At 36.3% G+C, this 22276-nt stretch overlaps 1 protein-coding gene across 1 annotated transcript; it reads right to left on the bottom strand.

Moving 5' to 3' along the window:
• Positions 1-5630: 5630 nt before the first annotated feature.
• LOC111891626 (chloroplast sensor kinase, chloroplastic) lies at positions 5631-8640 on the bottom strand. The gene is made up of 10 exons (XM_042900809.2): positions 8145-8640; positions 7739-7900; positions 7335-7628; positions 7195-7260; positions 7039-7107; positions 6871-6963; positions 6585-6778; positions 6226-6499; positions 5869-6158; positions 5631-5789 (listed from the first exon to the last, which is right to left on the bottom strand). Exons 1-9 carry the CDS (start codon positions 8526-8528, stop codon positions 5907-5909), a joined length of 1788 nt encoding a protein of 595 aa, XP_042756743.1. The 5' UTR covers positions 8529-8640; the 3' UTR covers positions 5631-5789; positions 5869-5906.
• Positions 8641-22276: the final 13636 nt, after the last annotated feature.

Genomic DNA, 22276 nt, shown 5'->3' with positions numbered 1-22276 from the left:
AAACGTCAACATATGGAATGTTGGTGAGTTCATAAGCATGGTTGTTGTGAAAACGTTTTGTGTAGTTTATAAAACCCAGAAAATCCGATATGTTTTGAAAAAGACAATTGTTTATACCAAAGTGTGAAGATCCATAGGTTTATGCATGAATGATTTCAAAGCGTGTATAAATGAAAAGTTTTGCCTTATAGTTATTGAAAAGTACAAATGAATGGTGTTGACTTCCTCGAAAAACTCAATGTTTTCCGATCAAAAAATATAATTGTTTCAAATTGTTATACTGTCACAACGAATGATTATGATTTTTCCTTGATTACTCGGATAGTATTAGATTTGTTTATGTGAGTCGTTATAACCATGCATGATAATGACTATTTCGTCTGTCTTGGCATTCTAACGAACGCCGGAATTGATCTTAAGAATTTCTCACCCTAGACTGGCCGAGTCTAACTGTAGCGAACAGCTGAGGTGTGGGGGAGTCACCCCCGTATAGATCTATACACAAACTCTCGCTCTCCCTCCAGGAGACTTTGATTATAACTACAGACTACAAACGACCCATAAAGGTGCCGCCCGCTATTACTCACTGAATCTAACATGAATTTGATTACCATTGACTAACGACCTATATATGTTTACTGAATTGAAGGTAGGCCTAATAGACGAGGAGAAGAGGATTACAAAGTCCTACTAATCCCACGTATTACTTATGGCTATTGAATATACGAAGGGCACGTTGGCCCATTTCACATTTGATTTATTTGGACCTTACTAGCAATGCTAATGGGTCACTAAGGCCCAATAGCACTTGAAAGCCATTGAGGGTCCCTTCAATATGAAATTGACATTTATTATTATCATTTGGGCCCAAAAGTCATGTTAATGGGTCACAAAGGCCCAATAAACATGATTAGGAACTTTCAAGCCCAAAGATTTGAATATTTATTTGTTTTAGGTATTGTATAATTGTCGGAAAGATTGATTTTTTAGATTCGTAACGGCACGAGGCCGGTCGGTTGTTTATAACGATATTTAGAATTATATGTATATTCATCTTTCTATTTTCGTAAGTTTTAATTTGGTGTTTTTGACTCAATATCTTAAAAATAAAATAATTGACTCAAAAATATTGGTTTGAACCCTTTCAACCCTTCTTTAGTAAAAATGACAATTTTAGTCCTTTATATAAAAAAAGACATTTTAAGTCCTTAAACCATTTTCTTGACACTTTTGACCCATAGACTTGTTCAAGTGACGTTTTTAACTCAAAATTTATTCTTTGACAGTTTTCAGACCCTCCAGAAAAGTGTTTTTTAGTTAAATCCCAAACTTTTTGCAACTTTTACAATTTTGGCTCGAAATCAAAAAACTTTACATTTTTTATCCTTGTTTGGAAAAATATCATTTTAACCCATGAATTAGTTTTGTTTACCCTTTTCCCCTTGTTTTTATAATTTTATTATTTCAACCCCTTGAAAAACACCTTTTTCGCAATTTTGGGCCTAAAGGCCGAAAAGCCCAAAGTTTAGCCCATTAGGCTAAAATTTACACGTTTAGTCCTTTAAAAATCAAGATTGTTATAATAACTCATATTTCAACTGATTTGACCTTTTTGACCCTTATAAAACCGTAAATGACATTTATTTCCCATCTTTTGCTTATTTGTCAAAAATGGTTCATAATTTGGATTTGTGTTTTGTTTTGATTATTTTGAACTTGTATAATACTTTGGTCTTGATAATAACATGTTTTAAGATGTATTAGAACATACATTTCCTAATCATGGTTAAGGATCTCGGCTAGATCATGATTTTTCACACATATTTATCAAATAAATTCAAGAAATCACACATATCATACAAAACACATAGATCTACACATTTTACTTGTATTCTCCCCCATAAATCTTGTAAAAACCGAAAATAGAGGGGGTATGAACTCACCTTTGCTTGTTGTTTTCGGTTTGAAGAAGAAATGGAAGAAGTTTGATGCTATTTTCGGTCCTAGCAACACCTTGTTGTAATTTTAAGCTTAAGGAGTTTTCTAGGAGTATGATCACCAAAAGCTTGTTTAGAAGAAGTGATCTTTCAAGAGGGAAGAGTTATAAAGCTTAGACATGTAAAAACTTACCAAAGAATGATGATTTTCTTGTGGAATAACCTCCTTGTATTGCCCTAAATCTCAAAAAATTTTGATGAAGAAGAGGAGATATGATGGTGTTCTTGAGAGAAAACTTAAGTGATTTTTGTGTGTGTTGTTCTTCCTTTGGTTGAGAATTAAGAAGAATAAAAGGAGAAGAGAGCTAGGTGAAAGGATGGTTGCATGGAGGTATGAGATATTGCTTGGAAGTCCATGGTGTAATAAGGAGGTGGCTAACCCTCCTTATTTCATGAGTTTTCTATTTTTTTTTTGTTTTCCTCTTGGGCCGAGAAAGAGGGAAGAAAAAATAGAATTTGGGTTTGTGCTTAAGTCCATATTATGAGCCCATTTTGATGATTTTCAGCCCAATTGGTCTTTGGAGATGGTTCACGGCCCAAAATAAATCAAAGTATGAGTTTTATGGCCCAATAGGGCTAATTAGATTTGTTATGGCCCAATAAGGCCCATTAGAAATAAACTAGTCCATTCTAGGCTTATGAGGCCCAAAATGTTAAGTTTCAAGAAAGTGGGTCCAATTAGGGCCCATTTAAGAGTTCTAAGCCCAAAATAGTCAAATTGGAAGCTTATTGGCCCATTAGGCCCAATAAGGAAATCCTAGTCCATAATGGACCTAAACCGGGATTTCTAGGGTTTCCAATTCTTTGTTGACTATTTGAAGTGTTTGTATAGAGTGTTTGATGAAATTTTGTTGTCATTGAATAAGCATCATACATGTTTTCAAGTTTTAATCACCATGTTATCATTGTTCAATGTTTACAAAGCATCAAAATTTCTAGTTATGACAAAACTCAACAGTTGGTTACCCTCCTGAGTCATTTTCCCTTTACTCATTTACAACAAATCTCACGTCATCTCCTACTGATACTAATGACTTTATGAGATTCATTCTTGCTTCTCTTCAAACATAACCCATGAAAGAACACTATTCATACATGTATAACTTTGTAATGCACTTGAATATTTATTAGGGGAATCTTGACGAAGCAAGCACATTTCATGACTACATTTACATTTCCAATCGAATGATTTATCGTATCATGGATTCTAGACAATTCTACAAACGAGTGGAATCACGAGTGCTGTGATTTTTGAGTTTACTTAGCTTTAAGATTGAATTCATGGGATGAGATACAACATCAATATGTACAATATCATGCTGCTTTTGCAGACACATCACCATAATATACCTTGAGGTAAACGTTTATAATAATAAATATACCTCTCATACACAATCATATCCTTTTGAAGAGAGGTGTTGACAGCTAACCACAGTAAGCATAGCATAGACCATGTTTTAATGAAGTTACCCCTATGAAACGCTCTTCATATACGTTATAGCCAAAGAAGGTTGCAGTCTTTGATAATTTTGCAACTTTAATTTCATTTTACTTTTCAGGGAAAATGACTCAGGAGGGTAACCAACTGTTGAGTTTGTTCTCATTTGGTCATTTTCCTTTTTTTTTTGTACTCAATATACCATCGAACTTATTGTTTATGATCACCATAACCCTTTGACCGGCTATCATAGGTCAAAAGCCGGTCAAAAGGGTTATGGTGAACACAAACAACAAGTTCAGTGGTATATTGAATACAAAAAAAAAAAAAAAAAAAATGGACGAAATAGAGGCCTGACACAATCCTATTTCTTTCTCCCTTTAACAACCTACAAAAGATCACATGCCCCCATAAATAGTTTTGGAATAACTATGTACTTTTTTAAACGTATACACATTTACATAAATATATATAATCCGTCCCTTGAAATTTTAAAAATAAACAAATAAACATACTTGTTTAAAATTTAAATGATAGAAAGGATTTTGTGTTCAAGGAGATAACAAAGGAAAATTAAAGGTATATAAACTAAAATGAAAGCAACATAAATTTAAAAAGGAAAACAATAGACTTGTATATGTAAGGTAGTGTTTGTTTTTTGTCTGCAGATCTGCGTAACCTCTTCTGTCTGCGCCACGCAGACCATGCGTAGACATTAGCATTCGCAGACTGTTTGTTTTTTTGAAGACTGCAGACCTAAAAATGTTTGCGCGCCCTCTTCTTGTCACAGATGTGGACTAGTGTCTTCTAACATCTTCAGACATCTTCTAGCCTAAAACAACATATATATCTTTATTTTTTTAAGTTTTTTTTAATTTATATTTTTTCCAACTTTATTAATGATAAACAATTTGAAAAAAAAAATTACAAAACTTAAAAAAAAAACGTTCAACGATGATATTTTTAACAAATTTATAAATAAAGATTTATTATAATAATAATCGTTGAAGTTTTTTATATAAATATGAAAAAAAAATCATAATATATTCTTATATTTTTTTTGCCAAATTTTGTAAAACATTATTTAATACAGTATCGTCAATTTCTCGAGAAAATATTTATGGTACGTTTTTAATGGATTTAATTGAAAAAATCGAAGTTTATTTCCATCTATTTATGTATCAAATTCTTTGATCACTAATTATAATGTTTAGTTATAACTTTGCAACCCAAGTTGGTTTTTATCAAATATATACATTAATTCATACCATTTTTATTTTTATTTTTTATACAATAATACATAAAAGTTGATCTAGATTCATTAATTATTTATAACAAAGTCATAAAAATATTAAAAAATCACTTTGAAGTTTAAAAAAATCAATTTATTTAGATTTCAGCTTATTTTAGTAGCCCGCAGATGTTAAAAAAACAGTCTTCTTTTTTCAAACTGCAGATGTTTGGTCCACCTTTTCTACTGCAGAGGTCTACAGATGTGGTCCGCAGATTGCAGACATTTTGCCTCAGAAAAAACAAACAGCACCCAAGTAAAAAAATAAAAATAAAAGGAATAATAAATAATAAAAAGACTATTGGAGAACAAAACTACAGCCGGAGAAAAATAACCTTCCTCTTATACCATTGCACCTTTGATCCGTCTAAACCACGCCAACTCGATGATAATCTATTTATTGTCGAGAGTCTCGATCTCTACTTCATTGTCATGTAATTGTGATTTAAAAAAAACATCATTTTATCACTTTCTTTTAGAAGAGAAAAAACTAAAATAAAAATCACTTAAAGGAAGCAGAAACACTCCATTTTCATGGATAAAATTAAGATTTTAATTATTTATATAATATTTAATATATTATTCTAAATATTTTTTATGTAGAAATAGATCCTATTTTACTGTACATATTATACATACAGTATAGTTATGTTTGTTAATTGATTTATTGTATATTAATAAGTTTTTAATCAATTTATTATATATGAACAAATGTTTCTTTGTTTATATTTGTTTTAAAAGTCATTAAGATAAGTTAAATATGTGATTTCTTGTTTATTTTTATAAAAATATTATATATTAGCTTGTTAATTGTGATTTTGAAAGAAAAAAAATGTTATTGACAAAATGTAAAAATAAAGTTTGTTAGAATATATAGATTACTTTGCATTTAGAATTTACCCCGTACTGAAAATTTTCTAATACCTCAATACATAAAATACCTCATAATCATTACACACAACCCCATGCTCATAAATCTTTTCACATAATATAATCCACCTCACCTATTAAACTCTAGCTTGCTATTTACAGTTACTCCCTTTCATGTTGGGAGAAAACACACCTAAAAATACACATACACTTATTGCAACAAGCATGTATATATATATTTACATAGTGTTTCACAATTAAATATTTGTTACCTGTTTATAACAACAACAATCTAGAAGAATCCCATCACTTATGCAGCCTGAGCAGGCCCATCAGGCGAAGAAGAGGAGAAAACCGGAAGCCATATTTCCACGCGGGTCCCACCAGCTCCAAGTGCCGCCTCCATGCACCGAGGCGAGATCACTCTAAGGACACAACCGTAATTTTCCAATATCTCTCGTGCCACTGTCAACCCCGCCACAAAGTTCCATGTCATGTTGTCTTCCACCATACCTTCCGATAAAAGATCCGCCCCAAACGGTGTCAACGAATGCATCTGTGTCTGCAACACCAAATAACCATTACTTACAGTAGCCAGCAGACAGTAGACAGCAGACAGTATAACGTACCATGTAGTGCATATCAGGTCCATCATCGTCAATTACAATAAGGGCACCGCCAGCTGGCGCTTTGGTGGATGCGATCTCAACCATTCCTCCAACGTTTGTACGCAATAAAGCACCCTCGATTAAATTGCTTAAAGCCTGGCGAAGAGCGGGTTCTTCAACAGCAACCTCCAAAGTTTGAGGAAGTTCACAGATTTGTATGACACGTTGTTGCTTATGAGCCAAGGGTTCGAGTGCATCCGCCAGGTCAGCGAGTACATCAGAAGCATTGCATGGTCTTTTTTGACATAAAAAGACAAATTTTTAGTATTTATTTATAAAAACTAATGATCAAATTTCAAAAGGTTAAATGGAAACTGTACTTGATGTTTTGGTGTAATAAAGGTGAAAGAGTCAAAGGTGGCATTGGCATTTCTAAATCTCCAGATTTAGAAGAGAGAGAGAATGGTCCACCATGATCGTGTGAGAAGAAATTGGATAACTGAGTCCTCACTGAGTCACGAGTTGACTCGTCTATTTTCATTAGGTTTTCTTCGTTGTAGCGAACTATATTAGTCTGAAAGAAATCAAGACTTGTTACTTTGTCATATGAACAAACACAATTCTTAACGTATATTATTATAAATTTATGATTATATATATATATACCTTTGTCATATGAACAGCATCTTGGAGTTGTTGAAGTGTCTCTCTCATATGATCACCTAGCACCATCATGTCTTCAACAATATCATATGAAACCTGTAATATAATCAAGTAATCACAATGTTGCCTTCAAATTAAAACTTATTAATCACTAAAGGTTTGGGCATACACCTCATTTTTCTTCATATTGGCTGATAACATTTTGCTTAGAGTCCGAATGCTAGAAAGTGGACCACGGATCTGTAGATAAACAGACTTATGATCATGATGTTGTTCAAGAAGTTTATTTCCAGAATGTGGTTGTAGGAGGAAGAAGAAGAATCTTACTTGCTCAACCAAATTATTCATTCTGACATTGTTTTGCCATGAAGATTGTTGAAGCAACATTGCTTTCTGTAGGAAGAACATAAGCAAATTACTCATTGTGAGATGTTTTGGGATTAATATAAGATAAATTGGTGGTTTACCTGGTCCATAACATACGCCATAGCAACAGAACGGGAGATGTTTATTGCATTTAATCTCTGTTCAGTAGAAAAGTTGTGCATTTCCAATGTTTTATCTACAAAACTTTGGAGTTCCCATGATTTAGGAATTGCATATGGATAAGATTCCTCAGGGGATGAGCCTTGTTTTACTTTTACATCATCTTCTTCCTTTTGCAATTCCAGTTTTGGAAGTTCAGCCACCAAAAACCCCACAACGAATGGATGCTTCACCATAGGGAAAACCAAAGCTCTGGATTTGGGAATGAATTCTGCCTACAATTTACATTAATATCTATCCTAAATTGAACAAACAACAATCAGAGACAAAAGAAATATACTATATCCTATTTTCTAGTAACACATAGATTGCATAAAAAGCATACCTGCTGTTTCAGAAGAGAAGCTTCTGCTGCCCTTAATCCAGTTGTGATGCTAAAGTTCCCAATTACAATTACAACATCGGCCACATTCCTTCCAGGATACACAGTAACTCTACGCAACTCTAGTCTGTCCATAACATAACTACCCGCTGGTCTCACATAGACCTGAAGATTCATCATTCATGACAGATTGATCAGGATTCACACAAACATTTAACACCATAGTAGAATATGTCAAAAGCACATGAGTAACTAAGGTTGAGATCAACCCTCTAATAATTAGAAACAGCATCCTTTCCATCGAAATGTTTCTTTTCCTTCCTTCGACTTGCGTTTTATGAAGTAGTTAAGCTATCGGTGTGAATTACACTCGATTATAGTTTATACATAGTAGAGCTTATAAACTTACCGATAGAAGAGCTTCGGGATCCACGATACGACGAAAGAGATCCAACTGTTCCACACAAAGCGTTTGGAAGTCGGAGCTAGGAAGCACTAGTCCTTTGTTCTTCCCGTCGTGCTCAATCCTCTGCACGAATTCCACCGGAGATGTTGACGCCTTACGAATAGCCGCAGCTACAGCTATAGCGGAGGATACCGTGACTACATCATCTTCACATGTGTTAGTGTTACCGTTATTATGATTACTACTGCTCACGTGACGGAGAGCCGAAGCGCTGTTATGAATGCTACAGTGGACGGCAGTCGTAGAGGTGGCTGGTCTGTAAGCAACCTGACGACGAAGATCTTTATGCTGATGATGAAATTGAGGAGCAAATGAGGAGAGGATCATGTCTCCCAGACCTCCGCACAGTCGAGAATGAGCAACGCTGTAACTTGCGGCAGCGGTCGGCCGATTTCCCCAAACTGGATAGAGGGTAACAATTTGTAAAATGCTAGTTTCTTATTCAAGCCCTTTCAGTCTTTTTAAATTCTATGTAGGTCCCTATACATTTATGTGATGCGTAAATGGTGTATACCTTAGCTTTAAGTCCTATGGGTGTCGTACACAGTTTTGCAGTCATGGAGGCTTTATTTATTTATTTATTTTATGTCAATGGAGGCAAAAAGACGGGGGGGAGTCGATGCCATCCTCTGAAATTTCTTCATTCCTCGTCTCTGTCCAAGTCTCTCTTCCCCCTTCCTGCCCCCGCCCCAGTCCCGAAATGTTCGGGTTTCATATCTCGGGTTTCATATCTCCGCTGCCGCCCCTGAATCCCCTTTGTTACCAATGCGCCCGCTTCCGATTGATTTTTTATTGTCTTTTTTTGGGCTAAAAAAAGTTGTTATTTAGGCTAAAAGAAATTATTTTTTAGGTAAAAAATAATTATTTATAGTAGAATTTTACATGTTAAAAATAAAAAAGTTATGATATCTTAAAAACATTATACTGACAACTTAAAAACATGTTTTTTTATGAATTTTGGAAGCTCAAAATCATGTTATTGTTTATTATATCTATATAATCAATATATGTAAATATATGTGTAATTTATTAACGAGGTCCCCATGGGGGTTTCGGGACGGGATTGCCTACCCCCGCCCCCACCCCCGAAATAAAAACCGGGGTTAACCTTGCCTTCGCCCCCAATTTTTTTAAAAAAATTCCCCCAAACTGGACAGTGCCCCCAAGGAAACGAGGTCCCAGGAGACTTTCTGACATCCCTATTTTCTTTCACCCACAAAAACGAGGGTATCATATCATGCGTTTTTCTTTAATCGAATAAAATGAAATCCTATAAAATTAATAAAATGAAAATATTTCATTAATTAAAAAATACATATTAAATAAAAAAAACATAATTGCAACGTAGTAAAATAATACGTGACGACTAATCATCGTCGCTCACCATGTCATCATAATCATTGCCTTCAAACATTTTTGATTCGTCATATATATCGTCGAACAAGTCGTCTTCAACAAAATCGTCGACAATGGGACTCAATCGAACATTGAAGACGTATTCAACCAAATCAACGTGAAGGTTGTGGTGTCCAACTTGGTCGGATTTTCCCCTCTGTTTCGCCATGTACGCATGTGTATCAATACTAACTCCTTCGACATTTGGTAAATTCTCATTTTCATTGTAGCGGCAAATCGTCTTCCCCTCATGTTCTAAATTCATATTATGCAATATGATACATGCGTACATCAGGCTACTTATTCATTTACGCTCCATAGACCGTGTTGGTATTGCGAGTATCTGCCAACGTCTTTTTAGAACAAAGACTCGCTCGATATCCTTCTTGACAGCTTCTTGTGCCAACTTAAATTCTATTCGTTTTTCATCATTTGGACATGAGAATGATTTCACAAATATTACTAACTCGAAATATATTCAATCAGTAAGGTAATATTCACGCTTGTACAAGGGCCGAGCCAAGATTTTATGATAAGGGGGGCTTACACCGAAATAAAATATTTAAATATTCTTTATATCCAAATAACATAATAGAGCTTATAAGATTCAAAAAGAAATTGATAAAGAAAAAACGTCCAAATATGAGCTACATCGACCTATGCAATGAATCAACCTTCAAATGTTTTCAAACGATCATAAGCACTGATTCTCATCCATTAACCTTCTAGAATTAAAATAATTTGTTGGAACATAGATACATATTGTATGCTTCATTTCATAATGACTCAATTATATAGAATTTGTAAAAGTATAAGAAATAGTCCCTTGCTCACTTTAAATTGGGTTTGTCTTTGTTTCATAAAATAAAAATCATTTATAATTTTATCTGTGAAAAATATATCCTCTCTCTCTCTCTCTCTCTATATATATATATATATATATATATATATATATATATATATATATATATATATTTGTGTATGTGTGTGTGAATGTTAACTAACACAACCATTAAGAAAATCATCACCTATGGTATTTTGGAAGATGTGTTTTCACTATTTTCATTGTTGAGAATCCTCTTTTAGGTTGTGAGTATATATTGTGAATATTTTGCCTAATATTATCACTAACCGAATGTAATGTAGGGCATTCACATCTTTTTTCATTAAAAAAAATGAAAAAGCGAATGTTTTTTTTTCTTATTCATGATTTACCCTAAAGTTATAAAAACTCAAATTACCAACTATAATACTATCATTAATTTAAATTGCAAATTACATAAATTAACACAATAAAAGAACTAAATATGTAATAAGGATTAAAAAGCACCTATTACTGAATTTAGAGTTAAACTTTCAAATTTGGAGACCATAGCGCTAATTTGGAGAATTTAGAGTTAAACTTTCAAATTTGGAGACCATAACACTAATTTGGAGATCGTAGCTTTGAAACAAACAAACCAAAATTTCTTATTTATTGTGCCGTGGATGAGTATTGCGGATATTATTTAACTAAAAGTATCTATTTTAAAATATTAGACGAATGTTTTTTTAGTGATCATCCAAATTAAACAGATAGGTTAATTAAATAGATAGAGGGGGTTAGTGGACTTTACATATGTTTTCGATATGGGTTAATTTATTTGGGTCATCATATAGCAACTAAAACAAATGGTATTAGGGGACAAAGCATCGGCTAACCCCTCCATTCCCTCGGCCATTGCGCTTGTATGATGTCTTGTTTGCATGAAACGACACTGATGAGTTTTATAGATAACAAAAATCATATTTTTGCAGAAAATATAAAACCCTAAATTCGCATGCACCCTAAGGATCTAGGTTTTCATTATTGAATGCAATAACCTATTGAACATCAATAAACCTATGATTTTTGAAATTCATAAAAGGGTATAGAAAACATACCTTTTGATTATGCTAGTAGATAATCCAATCAAAACCCTTCTTGAAATTGCTTGGAAGCTAGCACTATAAATCTTGTGCCTCTAATGGTTCACACTCAACCCTAGTATCAAGGAGGTTTAAAGATAGAGGAGAGGGGAGCTCAAATTTTTGGCATTGGCTTCTTGTAAATGAGTAGACGAAAATATGAGGCCAGTGAGGTCTTTATATAGCTGAAGGAAACTTAAGGCCAAAGCTAGTGTTTTTGGGATAAGGCCTAGATTAATTAATATAATAATCAAGTTGCATTATCTTCTTATCCCTTACCCTATGGAAAAAAAACTATATGCTATTCCTATCCAATTTTCTGTCCACCCCATCTCATGGGATTCTAAAGCCTTCCTGCGGACTTCAACTTTCAATAAATAACCATATAATTTTTGCACTTTTAATTAATCCATATAATTCTAATTAATTTTTGATTAATTATTAATTAAATAATATGATTTCTAATTAATATATTATTTTCATAACATATTAATAAATTCATTTATCTTGATTTCTAATTAATTTATTAATTACATAATAAATTAATGAATCAGTATATCTCTCTAAAAATCATTCTTTTAATTACTAGGTTTGAGGGTAACCTAAAAGGATTTTGCTAATAATTCAAAATTATACTAATTTAGTTAATGTCTTATACACTAATCCAACAGGCACATCATATGATTTCTGATAAGTTATAAAACAAACTTGAAGATCGATTAGATCTTAGTAACAGGTATTGCGATGAACACAAAAACAATAAATAACACAAGGTGGATCAAAATATGTCGAATGATTAGATCAAACAACCTCAGCAGAGCTCGACTAAGAACTTCCGTTGTAGAGGACTTTAGGGATACAAGAACGATAATAATAAACTTGCTGAATAATACTCTGATCGTTCTATTCTATCGTTAACTTCTAAGATGCATGCAAGCACCTTTATATATACTAAACCCTACTAAACTCACGGATGGACAGGCCCATACCGGAGATACAAAATGGACTAGCTGACGAGCCCAATAGACGCAATACTTAACACAAAACACGACCCAACAATCTCCCCCTTTGCGTCAAATTGGAGCGAGACTACTTCTTCTTCTTACTTGGGCCGGCAGCGGGAACTTTCTTCGTAGTATCAAACAGACGTGAGATTAGAGCGAGAATAGTCTGTCTGAACCGAATGTACCATTGTATCATGTCATCAAATTACTTGACATCATCCCCTGTGTTCTGCTTGCATCTATGGATGATCCCCAAAACGTGCTCTAAACAGGCAGTGGTGTAGAGGTGTTTGTCAGCCAAGGCGAAAAGACATTTTTGTCCTTCATTCCTGGTAAACATGACCGAGTTCCTTCTTGATTCAATCTTGCCCATCTGCATTTGGTTGAGATCACTGGCAGAGCCAACAGGAGATATTGTAGGTTTCTTCTTAAATACGCTCGCAATCTCCTGATCCATCAGTGCAACTTCCATGATGTAGCACACGAGCATCCTCTTGAAATGGTCGATGATCGGACCGTATTCAGCTTCGTTGGTGAGGAGGATGTTGTGCAAGATAATCCAATCATGGGGATTAAGGTTGGGAAGATTTGCAAGGGAAATAGCATGTTCGGTTTTGGCAGATCCCCAAAGTACCTTGAACCGAATGTTGATGAAGTTACCTTCACTATACGGCTTCAAGACCCGAACGTTGACAATTTTCTGAGCGCTCCAAGTCTGATATTGGGGTTGAGCAGCCTTCAGATAGAAATTGATTAAATCCCGATCAACCTGTGGATGAGGATGAGGGATCTCTGCAACGTTGGAAAAGGCATGAAAGATAAAAGCCTTTCGGGTCAGTGGCATGTCGAACTGTGAGTCGACAGTGTTGGACCGATCTAAAGAGATCACAGGTTCCAGCCACAAGATACTCGGTGTGTCAATGGCTTCTTTAATCATCCTCTCGAGAGTCCAAGCAGGAAAAAGAGTTTTCCTACTCTCAAGAAGGTCGTGGGCTTCCTTCTGTTTTCGTTCGGTTTCTTCAGCCTCTCTTGCCACACGAGCACTGATGTCAGCCTCATTGTTTCGACTTTTTCGCTTCAACAAGTCAGCGATTGTCTCTTTATCTTCATCTTCTTCCTCCTCAGCAATCTTTTTGCCTTTGTCTTTCACACCAGAACCGGAGGCTTGGCCTACTGGAGGAGGTTCGGTAGTGTGAGTTGCTGTTGAGGTAGGAGGTGGTTGAGACATTGTTTCCTTCTCTCCCCCTTGTTTCGGAATGGACACGAAATCAAGGAGCCCTTCGATTTTACTAAGTAGGGCAAGGGCGGGAGCGAGCTTCTCTGCAAGGTCACGCCTCACAGTGTAGTTAAGAATTGGATCATGTGCTTCTAGGATGTTGGAGATGGCAGAGTGGACATCCGAAACACACGATTTTATCACCTCCCTTTCTGACCGAAGAGAGTCAATCTCCTGTTGAGAGTTGGAGAGTTGAATGCTCTTGACCTTCAGAGCGGTGGTCTTCCTGTCTAGAACATCCATAAGAGAGTTCTCGGCAGCCAAATCTTCTTGAAGCTTGGAGAGATGTTCTCCAATGGTCGTTTGGAAAGCTGAGTTGTCGTCAGAAATTGTTTGACGAAGAGAAGCGAAGGACTTCAACTCAGTTGTGACAGATGTTGCCAGCTGGTGGACAATGGGTTCCAGCGTAGTCTTGGCAGCATTGGCACTCTCCTATAAAGACTTCAACAGGGTAGAGGCATCAGTAAATAGTTTATCGACTTTTTCGGTCGCAGCCTGACAAGCTTTGGTGGAGGCATCTATGGCAGTGGTTGCAGAAGCAAGGGAATCTTGCTGAGCTTTGGAGAAAGCATCAACAATTTTCTGAACTGCAGCTTCAGATAGGGATGACTGAGAAGTGGAAGAGGAGGCGATAAGCAAATCAATCTTGTCATGGAGCTCCTGGAGATGCCTTTTAGTGATAGGAGCGTCGTCATCGTCATCGCTTTGAACTTGAAACGGGCTATAGTAGACCGAGTCAAAAGTCATATTCTCCCCGCAAGGAGAGGTTCTTCTCCCTCTGAAGCATGACCAGGAGAAGGTGGTGGTGGTGAAGCTGGTGGTTCGGTAGTATGGGTAGGTTCGGGTTGGGTTGTTTCGGGTGTAGGTGTAGGTTCGGGTGCTGGGGTGGATTTGGGTGCGTCAGTATGAACCCCCGTATCAGATACGTTGGTTCTAACATCTGCAGTGGTTGTTGTGGTTGCTTCGGTGAATATTGGTGTAAGTATTGGGATGGTAGTGGGTGGTATGTGAGTAGTGGAAGTTATGGGGGGAATAGAAATAGGAATGGTTTTAGGTGGAGAGGAAATTGGAGAAGTAGAGACATGAACTTCAGGGGTTGGAGATCTGGGTGGAGTGTTGCCTCGTGGAGAGTCATCAGAATCCGAACTCTCACCCTCAGATTCGCTTGAGGAGGAAGCGATAACCAGCTTTCGCCTCGGCTGAGTTTTTCTCCTCTTCTGCTGTGGAGACTGAGCAGGCCTAGTGGGTTTCCTCTTCCTTGGAGACGGGCCTTTTGCCCCCTTGGCCACCTGTTTTCCCTTATCAGCCTTCCTGCCTCGTGGAGCAGGCTTGTCCGCGTCATGAATGGATTTTAGCATTTCCGGAGTGAGATCCCTCGGACCAGAACGCTTGAACTCCTTGTACGTTCTGATAATCCAGCTATCAGCAGGGACATCCCCATACATGGTTTCCGGAATAGAACCATTGAACGGAAACTTTGAAGCGTCCGACACAATGATCTTCGTGGTATGAAAGGTACCAATCGAAGACATTGGAGCATCAGCGACAATGGGGACGTGGTACTTGTCCATCACCCATTTCGTGATAATAGTCCAGAACCTAGCATACGAAATCTCTGAATGTCTGGAAGTAGAGGAGAGACTTTGAATGAGTTGTTGCCATAGAACGGACCCGTAGTCCACGTTGATGCCATTGTAGATACCATACATAATGGAGAGAAATAAGCGGCTGGCTCCATCAGACCCGACACTTCGTTCAGATAAACCTTTGAACAAAACCGTGAACATCCCATTCCACTGTGGAGGTAGGCACGACTTCTTGAATTTCGTGACCGTAGTAAGCACCTCCGTGTAGCCCATGTTGTAGAACATGTTGAACAAATGACCCATAGGGATGGATTCTGGATTGACCCTGGAAGAATCCACGTCAAACCCTCACGTGGCGGCTACATTTTGCCTCACTCTTAACCCTAATTATGAATAATACATGACTATTTATAGGGAAAAGACAAGTCTTGGGCTTTTAACCTACAATTCATCAAAGGGGCCCATTGCCATCATCCATGGAGTGCTTTGAAACCCTACAATCTCCCCCTCAAAGTATGGAATGGATGACAATGCTTTAACTTCCAAAAACAAGCATCTAGCGAATAAAAAGATCTTGCAACGAGGAATAGATGAAGCAATCCACAAATCTTGATTTTTCAATAGTCTTCAAACACGGGCTCTAGGATATATAAATCAAGCACTGAAGTAATGTATTTAAACTTCATTTTCGAATGTAATCCCAAAAAAAATATTCATGAAAACCAAACCCGCCATAAAAACCCATTTCAGAACAAAGAAACTGAATCACTTCTTGTCTTTGAAGAGCTCCCCCTCCAAGTCACAATGATCTTCAAATAAGCTAATGATATAAGCCATCAAAAAATATCATGTAACAACCCAAACTTTAAGATTCGTAATGCCACTTGATCGAGAAAATACTAGAAGTCAGAGATATAACAAGTCCTTAGCAGAGCTCGATAAAGAACTTCCACTGTAAATGATACTTCTCTGTAAAAGCTTTAGCAGAGCTCGATGAAGAACTTCCACTGTAAAAGCTACCTTCATAATTCTACCACAAGCTTTATAAAAAATCTTCAACTTTGAGAAGTCACAAATCCAATTTCGAATGTCCATACCAAATTCTCCCCCGATTTATAATCGAAAACGTGATTATAAAGCCTTCTTATGGTCATGAGAATGATCTTGAATAGATAAAAATTACTATGCTCCCCCGTGACAAAATGATATTTACAATAAAGTACAAAATCCAGAAAAAGTCGTGAAAATTTGACGTTATCACGAAAAACGACTTTCCGAACCGCCAAGACTTGATGGAATCTTTATTTTTCTGTTCACGAAAAAAATATGTGCGTTAAAAAATCCAAAACTATTCACCAGCCCTTAAATTTGTAAACTTTTCAAAAAAATGGGCTGAAACTGTCACTTTGCTGAAAGTTAGGGGATTAAAATAATAAATCTGCATCATATTCCCTTTATTTGCAACAAAATCTGGAATTTGTCCAAAACTGCCAAGGCATGAAACGCATAGGGACCAAAGAAGTCAAATCACTGAAGTTTCAAGGACCATAAATGTAACATGGTATCTTCTTCCCCAAGACGTCTGAATAAAAGGACACAACTGGAACGATGGTTATAAACGAATTGTTACAGGCAAGCACGAACATTGATATTAAAGCGAAGGTTTATACCGAGCTCATGAAATTATACACCTGAAGCTAACCCAACCGAAGGTTCGGTTCCATATTCGTTTCAAGCTTCATCATCCGAAACACCCTTTCGCTTTCGGTCCTCCCTTCATTCGCTCCAACCATTAACAAGCGAACCAAGTTCATTCTTCCAGGTTCGGTCCTAATTCATCAGCATTACCCCAAGGCGAATCCACTCACAGGTTTGCTTATTGTTCTCACTCTACATTCGCTTCAAGCCCTTTCATTCCAAGTGCAACACATGAACACAGATTCGTTTTTTGTGGAGATAACAGTGAGATTCACATAAATTTTAACCCAATTCACATGTTCGTTACAGTCCCTTTGCAAATCACGGTCAAAAAAAGTTTGGTCGTTCGTCCCGTGTCCACCCCGAAACTCAGTCAATTTTGACTTTACAAACTTTGACCAACAGTTCGTCTATCATGAATTCCTGATAAAGTTACAGTTAAATTCCAAATGCAATTTCATTTATTCGCATCATACTTCCGATTTTGACTTAACCCCCGATTCCAAGACCCATTACACTGCGAACCTGAAGCACCAACTGCAAGACCCATTTAGGATTGTGAACTCGACTTCTTGCATTGACCATCGACATCAATTAACGCCAAGCAGTAAAATCATGTTTCTCAGCACGATTTCCAGATCAAGCAGGTCGATTCCCAGATAAAAAATCACATTCAATCAAAGATCAGTTCTAACTCCATCAATTCATGACAATACTTCACCTGCTCTTGGAAGAGATGCAAGTCGTTATTCACAAAAAATCTCCATGAACAGTAACTTGAGCAGAATTTTGATTCCAAGACGCCAAAACACCAATGATCTTCAAAGTCTTGTGCCGAAAATCATCAAACAAAGAACCGATACTTCAAAAATCAATAGATCTTCAAAGACCCGCTCTGATACCACTTGTTAGGATGAAAACCCTAATTGAGATTTGATGAATAAGATGCGGAAAATAAGAACAAACACAAATATGAAGATTAGGTCAAATGATCACTCGATTTATTCAAATAAGAGGAATAAATTACACTTTCAGCATAGACTAAAGAATCTAACACTACATAAGAAACCTCACGTGGCGGATACATTTTGCCTCACTCTTAACCCTAATTATGAATAATACATGACTATTTATAGGGAAAAGACAAGTCTTGGGCTTTTAACCTACAATTCATCAAAGGGGCCCATTTCCATCATCCATGGAGTGCTTTGAAACCCTACAATTTCCCTAGGTAGATGTTGTTGAATATCAATGATTGGTCTAGAACTTTAATGTCGTTGTTGGCACTCGATGGACCAAAAAATGCATTCCATATCCAAAGGTCATACGACACCACTACTTCTAAAATTATTGTCAGTTGCTTTTGATCATCTCGCATAAACTGACTGCATCATGTATTAAGGCACATTGACAACCCCTAATGCATACAACCAACACTACCAAGCATTCTAGGGAAGCCATGCTTGTTTTCATATGTTGTATATAGTTGGTGTAACATCCTATTTTCCCGGTATGAATTGATTTATTTAATTATTGGGTTTGACCTTTTGGGCCTTGGAATTGTAAAAATTGAAGTTTTATATTCGGTCTGCATTGGCCCAGTAGGAACGACGCGTCCATTAAGGAGGTGTGGGGTGTGACGCCTGTTTTCATGACATGAACTATTACGATACATGTAATGAACTAAGAACCTCATATTATGAGTTAAAATATGTGTTTGGTATAACTATCATTCATGTGAGCTTAAAACAGTGAACCGATGATCATTTAGTGATACAATACCTAGGTTCTTGTATTTATTCTGTTGTATCAAAATATGGGTGGAGTTAAACCAGTCAATTATGAGAGAAAATGATAGTTCACTCTGAGACGGTTCTGTGGATATAAAGTTTGTAAAAAACGGAGTTCGTATAAGAAAGGTACGACTGTTTGAAGTTGAGATGAAAGTAGGTTTCTATTTTGAAAAAAGTTAACAAAATTCAAAGTCAGATTTTGACCATCATGGCGTGAAGGTATAATGCTCACGACATGAAAATGGGTGGGTCAGCATTACACGTGTCAACCAGAGAGCGCCACGTGATGAGACGGAGTCTACTTGTTATGTGTGTCAAACCCAACAAATAATAGGGGTACAATATACTCCAAAAGAACACTATTATATTGCACTAAAAGGTAGTACAAGGAAAGCAGGGTCGAACCACAGAGACACGGGACAAGCAGTCAATACCTCTTTGCGTAAGGTACTTTGGTCACCAAAAGTAAAAAGGGGGGTTTTGTATATAACAATTCAAATAAATGAAACAAGGGACGAACAAATGATTAACTAATTAAAGTAAATTCAGAATTTTTAAAGACTCCAACTCTATGTATAATGACTTAGCAATGTGATTCCAAGATGACATGATATTTGTTCAATTCTACACAAATTGGTATTTGAAAGTGTTAACAAGCTCTAACATTTTCCATTCACCACGTGAATTAACCAAAATAAGCTCTTTGATTAACCCTAACCTCACTAACCTAATCTAAACAAGCTCTTAGAGTTAGATTGAAAGATTACGTTAAACTTTATGTGAATGTTCCCAAAAACATTCAAATACTCCTCACAAGCTCGGGAGTGTAAGAATGTGTGAATATGATTTACACTAGATTTATTCAAAAGAATTCAAATTAGTGCTTGTTACTTGTTCTATTTCACAAAACAATTACATATTTTGCAAAATAGATAACTTGAATGATCTAAACCTAATTCAAATGGCCAATAATAACTAAAATTAAAATCAAACATTCGATTGAAAGAAAATCAAATTCACTAGATAGAAATTAGAAATAAACATCAAGTCATATGATTAAAATCACAACTAAAAAGCAAAAACATAAAGTTTGAGAAACTAGGGTCTAGCCACACATGACTAGAACAATCAACATGTCTACAAAAGATGAAATAATCCACATACGAGACTTACAAATCCAAAGACAAATGTTTCCAAATGATAATCGAAACCTTGCAAAAACCTTAGAAATTTCTATTCTACCGTCCTCTGGAATTGAAGCCTCTGTCTGTAAATGTCCCCAATCCTGTAATATGAAAGATAGGAAAAACTGCAAAAAGTTAGTTTTTGGGCCGAACACGCCCCGTGTCAAAATAGGGTAATTCAACCCAGGTCGTGTTGAGTGGAAATTGGCATGCCATCCTCGGGTGTTCTTCCAAAGTACAATGCTTAAAAAAATGCTCAGATGGACCAACACGGCCCGTGTCAAAATAGGCTAAACTGACACGAGTTGTGTTCAACATGGTCAACAACTTCTTATTGGTCAAACATGACCCGTGTTCACTTTTCAGTACAAATCCAACACACCCCGTGTTTGCTCCTGCTTCCAAGTCCAATCTTGATTTTTCCAACTTTTCTCTTTTGCATCTAATCATCCTGGAATCTTTGCCCATGCTTCCCGGCACCTCCCAAAGCGCGTTTTAACCTCCGTTTTACCGGAAAATACCATAAAAGCGTGCAAATAAGGTTGTTCTAGAGACTAACATAACTTTGATGAAATGTAAGAAAAAATGAAAAACAACTATGCTAAATGGATGCATAAAAGGGACTAAAAGGTGTGCAAAAAGGTGCACAAAATGCACCTAACAAATCTCCCCTAGCTTAGACCTTTCTTGTCCTCAAGAAAGATAAAGAATTAGACGAAACAGGATGAATTCTAGATGGCAAAAAGAAACATAGAACAAAAGGGGACAGAAAGATCCTTAGAGCTAATAACGAATGCATGAAATGAAAAACATGGAAAAAGAAATATATGTACAAAAGAAGCTTAAGAAAAATGAATCGAAGAAAAATTCAAAAACACAAATAAATTTTTTTATACGATCAGACTTTACATTGAGGGGGGCTCCAATCACTAATACCTAGGCGACCATCCTGCTACCTTTCATGTATCACAGATTCCCAAAGTGAGGAAGACCATGAAGCAGTGTAACTCAATAATCCAACCATAGTTTTATTTAAACTTTATACCTCAGTTACCTTTATGAGCGAAAATAACACAATCCATGATCTCATGTCCTTAAGACTAGATTTTTTTTTTGAAACGGCAAACTAACTAATCTACTCCTAAATAACCACCTATGTCTCCACCGAGACTTGAACCCATGACCTCTCATGTCCTTAAGACTAGATAGTCAAGAATCAGAAGCGGCGCATCCTTAATAACCCATCATGGCAAATCAACTTTTGTTGAAGTAGTGATCCCACCCGAAGGGGCCCAACTCCTATGCTTTCATTTTTTCGAGAGCCACAAGTATCATATCACATAGTTCTTCATTCACCAGATTTAACTTTGAGATGACTTCTGATTTGATTGAACTTAGATTTATATCTTCGTTTTAAGCTTAAGTTCTTCAATCAAAAATTTGAATTTCTTAAAAATTCTTTGATTGAGTGCTTGAAATTTTGATTTGGGTACTTGATACGATAGTTGTACCCTTTCTTTCTTCTTGACTATGTGGATCTGATACTTAAGCTCTCTGTTACCGCGAGGGTAATGCGTTGTCAACAAATAGGTCTGTGTTCAGTGGGTCCAGAGTTGTCGATAAAGATTCTTTTTGAACACTTTCCAAGAATGTATTGTGCCTCACCTATGTCCTTTATTGAGAAAAACTTTCCACGCCAAGTCTTTACACTCTGTAAAGTTGGAATGTGATTTCCCATGATCAATATGTCATCCACATATAGGACCAAGAATGTCACCAAGCTCCCACTAGTTTTTATGTAAACACAAGATTCATCTTCATTTGACAAAACTGCAAATTTGGTCCTTGTGGTTAGCAAAAAATGTGGATAGAGTCCAAAATCTTTTGGACTTGCACCATTGGTCCAAAATCAGAAAATTTATGTGGTTTTGATCCCTGAAAAAGTTGAAAGGACTATTTTACCCTTTTAATTTCTTTTTCATATTATTTTAATATTTACTGAATATTTATAAAATAAAAAATAAAAGTGTTTATCCCTTTCTTTCTCTCTCTCTCTCTCTCTCATCGTCTTCTTCATTCCCTCTTCCTCCCTCGTCCTCTGCAACTAAAACCCAACACATACTTCACACACTTGCTTTCACCGGACCCTCTTGTTTCCACCTCCCTCTATCTCCCACCCATTTCAATATCGT

This window comes from Lactuca sativa, chromosome 4 (genome assembly GCF_002870075.4).
Source record: "Lactuca sativa cultivar Salinas chromosome 4, Lsat_Salinas_v11, whole genome shotgun sequence".
Taxonomy (NCBI): Eukaryota; Viridiplantae; Streptophyta; class Magnoliopsida; order Asterales; family Asteraceae; genus Lactuca; species Lactuca sativa.
Note: the sequence above shows the minus strand (reverse complement) of the source record. Positions and strands in the feature narration are given on the sequence as shown.